The 8,347-nt window shown below is 30.4% G+C and overlaps 1 protein-coding gene across 1 annotated transcript; it reads right to left on the reverse strand.

Moving 5' to 3' along the window:
* Positions 1–95: 95 nt before the first annotated feature.
* Positions 96–8,347, reverse strand: LOC125059415 (elongation of very long chain fatty acids protein 4-like). The gene is made up of 7 exons (XM_047663832.1): positions 8,253–8,347; positions 5,764–5,852; positions 3,420–3,688; positions 3,051–3,222; positions 2,675–2,802; positions 2,242–2,391; positions 96–491 (listed from the first exon to the last, which is right to left on the reverse strand). Exons 2-7 carry the CDS (start codon positions 5,843–5,845, stop codon positions 408–410), a joined length of 885 nt encoding a protein of 294 aa, XP_047519788.1. The 5' UTR covers positions 5,846–5,852; positions 8,253–8,347; the 3' UTR covers positions 96–407.

An 8,347-nucleotide genomic window follows, 5' to 3' on the forward strand; every position in this document is an offset into this window, starting at 1 on the left:
CCTAGAAGTTCATATATCTCGACTATCAGCGCCGACGGTGCGCGTGTGGTCGGCGTGACACTAAATTCAGCCCTAAGAGTATAATGAAACCAGAATTCCCAAATTATTTATCTTATATTAAACAAAGTCACTTACAATCAACTTATATCTAAGTAATAAATTACGATTTTAAATACATTATTTATAGTTTTATTTAAAACCGAATTATAACTTTACAATAGCTATACTTCTCGCAAATGTAAAATGTATTGCCTCCAGACACAGAACAGAACATGGCGGGTAAAATTGTCATCATGTATTGCCACCATATGATTAAAACTCTTAAACATTTTATACTTGAGATAAAATAAAAGCTACTGTAAACTTATATGACGATTAAATAAAACTAATTAATTACGCATACAAATTTAGTTGTTCTTTAATTTTCTTTTTTCAATGGTTTCTTCGTCGTCTAAGCATTGACCGTATCTTACTTCCATACATTTGCTTCCCTGTAAGAAAAGAAAGTTAAAATTAATGGTTTAAATATCAAATAGGGTTGCCTACGTTTTATTATATATTTGCAAATCCTATCCAAAATCCAAACAGTGCACAGTGAACAGCCCTGCGATTCTGTAACTTACTTTTTGAACTCACACAGCGGTTTTCGCATCGGCGGTCGCTCTCAATGAAAAGGTGGGAGCTTGTAGTTTATTGTTTATCAGAATGCCAAATCATAAAATGACTGCTTCACGACTGATTTCAGAGCGACCGCCGATGCGAAAACCGCTGAGTGAGTTACAGAATCGCAGGGCTGTGTAAAATACTTATGTAATGTTCAATATTATAGTATGGTATTTGTCTATTCTCGTCCCCGCAATCTTCTATTACCTGTATATGGGACTTTTACATTAATTATTAGTTCTAAGATTTTCTTAAATACAGATTTTTAGATTCAACTTGCGCAGATTCAAAATTGTAAAAGGTTTTTCTCACACGTCATTCATGTTTTTAATGATAAATATAACCATTTGACGGCAACCGTCGAGGCGCTCCAACTAGTTTTGACAGCCCTCAAATTAGTCTATTAAAAATGCACAGTAACTTTTACTTTTTAAGAGGTTTGTAACAGTTAAACAATCAAGCAGTTACACTTTCGTTACGTAAAGCGAAAGTTGTCGAGTCAGTTGTTACATCACGCAGTTCAGTCTCTTGTGCATCTTAAAGTTACAGTTAAACGAGATTATTTATAGGGCACACTAATGTAATCTGTCAGAGTTATTTTTTCAAATATGAAGTTTAAATATCGTTCAAATAGCTTATAAGATAAATAAGTCACGAAATTCTAGAACAAAGAACTTAGATATTTTTTTCAGTTATTATTATTACGCAGCGGAAGTAGCGGGAATAACTATGTATTAGATATTTATTTAACACTTCGTTGCACAAAAATACTGTAAAACAAAGAAAGTTATCTCGTATTAGCGAATATGAACTTTAAAATGATAATGCGGCTACTGTCTCTTTTTCATTGATTCGCTAGGCTTATCATTTATATTTTCAAATATTTTTATTACTAATGACGGATTATAATGGCATTAAAATTTTAGAGTTTATTTATAATAAATATTTTCTCTTTTTAATATTAGTATAGACTAAAATGGTGTCATTGGTTTCTGCAGTCTATAAATAAAGAGAACATTGATTCACATTGGCTTATTAAGATTATTATTATATTTAGCTGATAGTAGCCACAATAGTGTCAGTAGTTATTTCTTGATAATAATTATTTAATCATTTTATTAATTAAATCTTTTCGGTTAAAGCTTCTAACCTTGACGTTCATAAGTTATAATATTCTGATTTCTAGTTTCTATTTCTATGTTAAAATATTTAATCAATCACAGATAAGCTAAGCTAATCGGAAGATAGATAAAATAATATAAAGTTTATTTATTTCGAATAAACAGTTGTTGAGCATGAACTTTTAGGAAGCACAATATATAATTTAAATTATGTATAATAAAAATATAATTATATTAAAATCGTAAATTCTTCTTTTGGTTCACTTAACTAATGGCGTAGTTCTTTCTAGAGGTGAAAGTTTTTAATATATTCAGTAACCTTTGAGTTTATTTCTTATTCAATTAGTTAGGCATAAGTATTATTCTCTATAATGCTGGACTATTTGCAAAGGACTTTACGAAGTAAGATAGAGATTTTAGGATGTCTTAGACATAAGGCGTATCTTCTAGCACCTACCTTAGCAATGTATGCCTTCATGTAGAAGTTTCCAAAAAGTACGATGAAAGATATCATGTAGATGATGAGGACGTAGTGCATCCACAAAGGAAATTCGCAGCCTGTTCTGATGCCATTGATTCCAAGGATAAGAGCGCAAGTGAATTGGATCTAGAGATAAAAATAAGACTCAGTTTATAAAAAAACATTTATGGTTTTAAACACAATGTAGAATTATTTAATAGCTCATTGCACAGTATATATTTCTCATCTCGCATGCATATGTAGGAACCATTCAAATTTTTAACAACTTTTACTAATATTACAAAAATTAAACGAAGATAATAATAGCCTGAAGCTCTTATAGTCAAGTCAAGGAGGAGTTATAGTAATTCATTACGAATACTCTAATATCAAACATTATTGGTTTAAAGTAATGGTTTTAGATAAGTACCAATTGTAAGATAGTCAGATATTTCTTCCACCAGAGATATTGGGTCACGGCTGGACCAAATACAGAGAGGCCGTAGTAAGTATACATCAGGACATGTATACCACTATTTACCATCGCTGGCAGGAACGCTGTGAAATAATCAATAATCCATAAATTTTTGAAGTATTAAAATAATATTTTCTGTTTGGAGTTGTTCGGGCATGAAATTCTAACACTAGGAAATTTCTGGTATAGCAAATGCTATTTTCGGCTACATTTATTACGGAGTAGTTCTGTTCGGATTTAATAAGGAACGTTCACAATTTCCCAGCAATTTTAGGATTTTCATCCGTTGGTAAAAAAGGGCTGTAAAGGTGTATATAAATGTAATAGTTACTGGATCCACTCGGCACCCATTTGATACCAATCCACCAGAAAGAGAACATAGTAGAATGATGATAAACATGAAGGAATGTCAGCTGCTCGTCTTTCTTCCTTAGAATGAAGAAGAATGTATCACAAAACTCTAGAAGTTTCGAGAAGTAATACCACCATACCGCATCTGCAATCTGTGATCAATAATTAATTATTAGTAAACTGAGATAAGTTTTATCATCAAATATAAACTTGATATTTCACGTTTCTATTAATTCCATTTTCTTAGACACAATTTTTTTACACAGATTCAACTATAATTCGCATCATACAATTTTCCATCTTAATTTTCCCAAGTAACCTTTCCTATATTTTACGTTGATAAACTTACTTGTAATTCATCCGGGTCGTATCGCTGCCGACAAGGTTCACATATATAGCTGTAACGAAGCCTAAACGACGCCGTTAGAAGCCGTAACGCAATATATGCGTTCAAAGCAGCCATTGCCAAGTTGTAGGGCACTAACAACCAGGTCAACTGGAATGGTCGTCTGTTCTTCATGATCTTAGGTCCAATCCAAACAATAAATAGATATAGTAATGTATAAACAGCTGTTGGCATTGGTGAATCGACTAGCGGCCAACCAACTGTACGTTTATCTGTAACAAAGACGTAAATGGTGAAATTTATTAAAATTTATAAACAAATCGAGAAAAAATCGCATCAATGCGCATAGCTGGTAGGTACTACAAATTCTTTCAATTAATTTTAATGACCTTCCTTTTCCCAATTATTCTCTAATTCAATTTATATTTGAACTTATGTCACTAATAAAGTTTATACATACATATATCGAAATGATGTCGAGTTTATTGTGTTTTAGATTTAATCATAGTTTTAAAAAGTACTGAAAATACTAAGTGTTTTCTAAGATGATACATCTGATTTGCGTCAAATTGTGATGTTTTTGTGAATATCAAAGGTCTACCGTTAAGGTAAAACAATTTCCCTTTAAGTATTATGGCCACGGCATTAGAATTTACTAGGTTAGCGACTATATTCATATTATTATAATATTGTTCGTTGAAATTGCAATATAGTGCAGATATAGATGATATTACGCTATTATACCTACTTTATTACTTTACCTTACTTACGCTTATAAGTATTAATGGACTTAAACAAAAAAATTAAAATGAAAAAGTGTGATCGACAAATTTAGAATTGAATTTTACATAAGTCAAAACTAGTTAAATATCTCGGAATCCCTTATTTATTAATAGATCTCATTTTTTTTTTTTATAATAACAGTAAGTATTATTTGATGAGTGGGCCTATGAGGCTGAATTATACTTACGATTTTAAGCTATGAAATAATATTACCCAAGACAATTAAATATATATTTATAAAATATAGTGGACACGTTTGATTGTTTTTATTACCCTAAATTATAGCTAACGCGACATTATCATCAAAGTGCACTTTTGAGTAATTGAATATTATAATTAATGACCTCAGACCTTAAAGCTCTAGTCATTATTCTTGCCTAGGATTGGCTAAGTATTAACATTATGTTGTAGAAATAACGAAAATATTGACAGTGGTCTACTACTACACCAAAATATGACTATTGATAGGACCGATTAGAGTAATAACAGGTGTTAACTAAGCCTAACTTAATTTAGTAATCTTGCAAAGTATTATCTCAGAAGACAAACATTTACACAGCAACAACACACAATATATGCAATATTTACTTTGAAAAGACAACAATTTCTTTAGGCTTAAGGGCATAAAATATTATAGAAAATATCTTCGGCGGATGTTGCTAACGTTGCCCACTTAATTTTTATTTGTTTTTATATTCTGACGTAAATTGCTAAACTTCTAGTTGATTAAAGCAAAATTTATGTTCCTGTCTTGCGGTAGTTTTGATTTGCGTTTCCTTGACAAGCTAATTCTTGAAACCCCTACACCATAAAACTAAAATCTATCACTCCTCCTTTACTGTGCAAAGTATCCTGCTTTGGAACTCCTTACCTCGTGATATCAGACGAGCTCAGTCTTTAAATTTATATAAAAACCTTCTTTTTGAGTATTTTCATTCTGCGTCGTAATTAAACTTATACATATTAATTGTGACTCATCAACCCTAAGATTAGCTTTTACATTTTTGTTTAAATATTATTAATATTTTTAGATTCTATTTTATTTTAGTTCATGTAATTTTATGTTTTGTTTGTTAATTATTTATGCATTTCTTGTACTTTACCCTCTATATGTGTTTCTTTTTTAGTTTTCCATACTAGGGTTGCCTGGAACAAATCGCTTGTTAGCGATAAGGCCGCCCGTTGCCTAAAAACTTGTGTAACCTGCTTTTTTAAATGTATGTTTTTGTATAAAGTACCGAAATGTAAATAGATAAATAAATTGCCATTTTGTACCGATACAATGTAAGGATATAAATGTTTCCTAAAAGCTGTCAGTAATTTAGGGCGCAGACTGATTTGACATGAAATGAGGATCTTGTTATAAGCAATCTAGACACGAAACCTTTGAACTATGTGTTTTGCTGTCTTGTTGTAATATTTCTTTGAATATTTATTTTCGGAGGTATTCATATCAAAAATATATTCATCATTGGTTTATACACGTGTAAGGACGCATTTTTGAAAAGAGATAATTTAATGTAATACCAACTGTCAATGTGAATATGAAAATTTTAAAACTTACCAGAAAGAGACAGAGTCCACAAATAATAATCATACGTATTTTGAAGTACATTTTGCGTTGAATTCACTAAAAGCGCCATCATTTGTTAACTGAAAATAAATTTATAACTTTAATTACTATTCGTGTTATTTGGCATGTTTACAACTAAAAATGGCGAAACGTCATTCTAATAGATAAAAGTTCCATAGATATCTGTTAAATGATGAATATCTTTGGCAAAATAGTTCTTGTACGGTAATTGCATAATATTTTATCAAAATAAACTTCAAGCTTGTGTCACTTAGGTTCAATGTTTGTACTAAGAACCACATATTTTACGAGCATTTCTCTAAACACAGATTTCTCCCTTCGAACTTCGTTAATATTTGGCTACGTCATTGGAGAAATTGTGCTGTTGAAATGCCCTACCGCGTCTAATACTTCCATGACAGGTGGATAAGTATATAATGGGATTCTGTTTAATTTCGAGATGAAAGTCTTGATAGCTCAATAATTCGATTAATGATCGAATTGATGAATGAGTCCAACGGAAAAGGTTCTATTCGATATTTAAATTCTAGTTTACTACTCCATGTAGACAAAGTTTTTAGTTATATATAACATCAAAAAAAATACTCTTCTAATATTAACTGAGGTTTAAATAAGTTGTGGTCATACTAAATACTTCAAAAATTCTGAGTGACAAAATCTTATTTCATCAATGGAATTTTCACATCGCTTTATCAAAAGCCAAAACTTCGACTCGAACGCGCTTTGAAATGTGGTATAAAGAGCCAAATTATGGAAGTTTCTCTTCATAAATCAATTTTGTGGGTTTGGTCAATGGTATTCGAGTGAAAGTAAAAATTTAATACGTAGATATGATGAAAGTAATGTTACGCATCACTTCACTATTACATTGAGATAGAACGCGGAAGTCTTTTCTACTTATAAGATTCAGACATACAGACACAGTATCTATAACATTTTTGTTCCATTGAACAATCTCTATGTCTTTGAATGGCAAATAATGTAAAGCAAAGCTTATAATAATCTATTTATGGACTGCAGTATTAATAAACCGATTGGAATAAGTGAAAACACTATTTACCTTACTAAACAATAATGTTATAGACTAAAACTTCGAGTACCAGAAAAAAATAGAGTGGCGGAGAGTTTATTGCCAGTTCTTCTCTTCCGTTATACGCTCTTGATTTGAGAACTGGCAGTAAATGTAAAATTAGAAGCGTTGACGATCATAAGTGTACATTGTGTTACCTACATGAATAAATGATTTTAGACTGTGACTTTCTCGAAGTTAAAGAAAACATTGTAAAAAGGGACAGGGATTCGTCCGCTTTTTACAATAATCGGAAACAGATAATGCAATACCATTACTAACTTACCATAGATAAAGGAATTTGGTATTAATTTTTATGTCACAAAATAACATAAACAAGAAATATTACATTAATTATTTATGCAACCATTTAATTATATTTTTTGTATGTACTAAGTAATATTTTTTAGTTTGATAATAAATGTCATAAATAGATCATTTTGACAGCACTGACGTATAGAAGGAAAAATGATCAGTGAACTAGCAATCTAGATTATAACATATTTGATAAATATATATATTTTATATTTCCTGTGCCACATTGTGGAGTTGAAGTCGAGAGTGCTATTGGAAGAGTCACAGAGTATCCTTTCTGGATATTACAGTTATGGTTGTATGGACCTAGCGCGGATGGGTAATTTAATTTTAATATTTTTAACATGCAATCAAATTATTAATGAAATTCCGAGTACACAGATTTATTAAATCTAACAGTATTTTATTAATTGTAATTATTAGGTGACTTCGGTTAATAGGATGATATTTGTAATAGGAGTTGTGCTAATTACTTTCTATGACTGTGTGAAGTATACAGAAACTTACCGTTATTTTTTTTTTAATAAAAATGTTTTATGAATATAAATCTCAATTATCAAAGGTTGAACCGAAAATTAACGGCGACCACGTTCGATATTCAGTAGAACACTAATTATTCGCTTACATTGTTTCGTTTCACATTTGTTTAAGAATATGTAATAATTTAAATTATTTTAATATAAACAAAGTTCTAAATATAAAAAAAGAAGTTTCATAGCTATAAATAAACGAATTACTATTTTTACTAAATTTTTTGCCGTATTTACATAATTTTATTCACTTTTAACAAATGTAACATTATGTATAAATAAATTAACATGAAATTACTTTTAACGCTTTTTTACGGTTTAAAAATAGTTTTGTTAATTGTATGTATCTTGTTAATTATTTATATTTCTTTTAAACGCATTAAAACTTGAAACTTTAACATTTTTAATGCGGACGCCAAAATTTATCACCACATAAGCGTTTATTACGAGCTAAAACTATGATACCTTTACTACAAAGTGACTCACAAAGCGAATACAAGTCCTAGTACTTAATTCCGTTTGTTGATTATTAAAAACATTCTCACCTATAAACACAACGCACAAAATCGCTCGCGGTTAATACGACGACCATGTGGTCTCTGCGGGCTTTTGCCGATAACTGCTTATGCGCAAACCTCCT

Source organism: Pieris napi, chromosome 19, assembly GCF_905475465.1.
Source record: "Pieris napi chromosome 19, ilPieNapi1.2, whole genome shotgun sequence".
NCBI lineage: Eukaryota > Metazoa > Arthropoda > Insecta > Lepidoptera > Pieridae > Pieris > Pieris napi.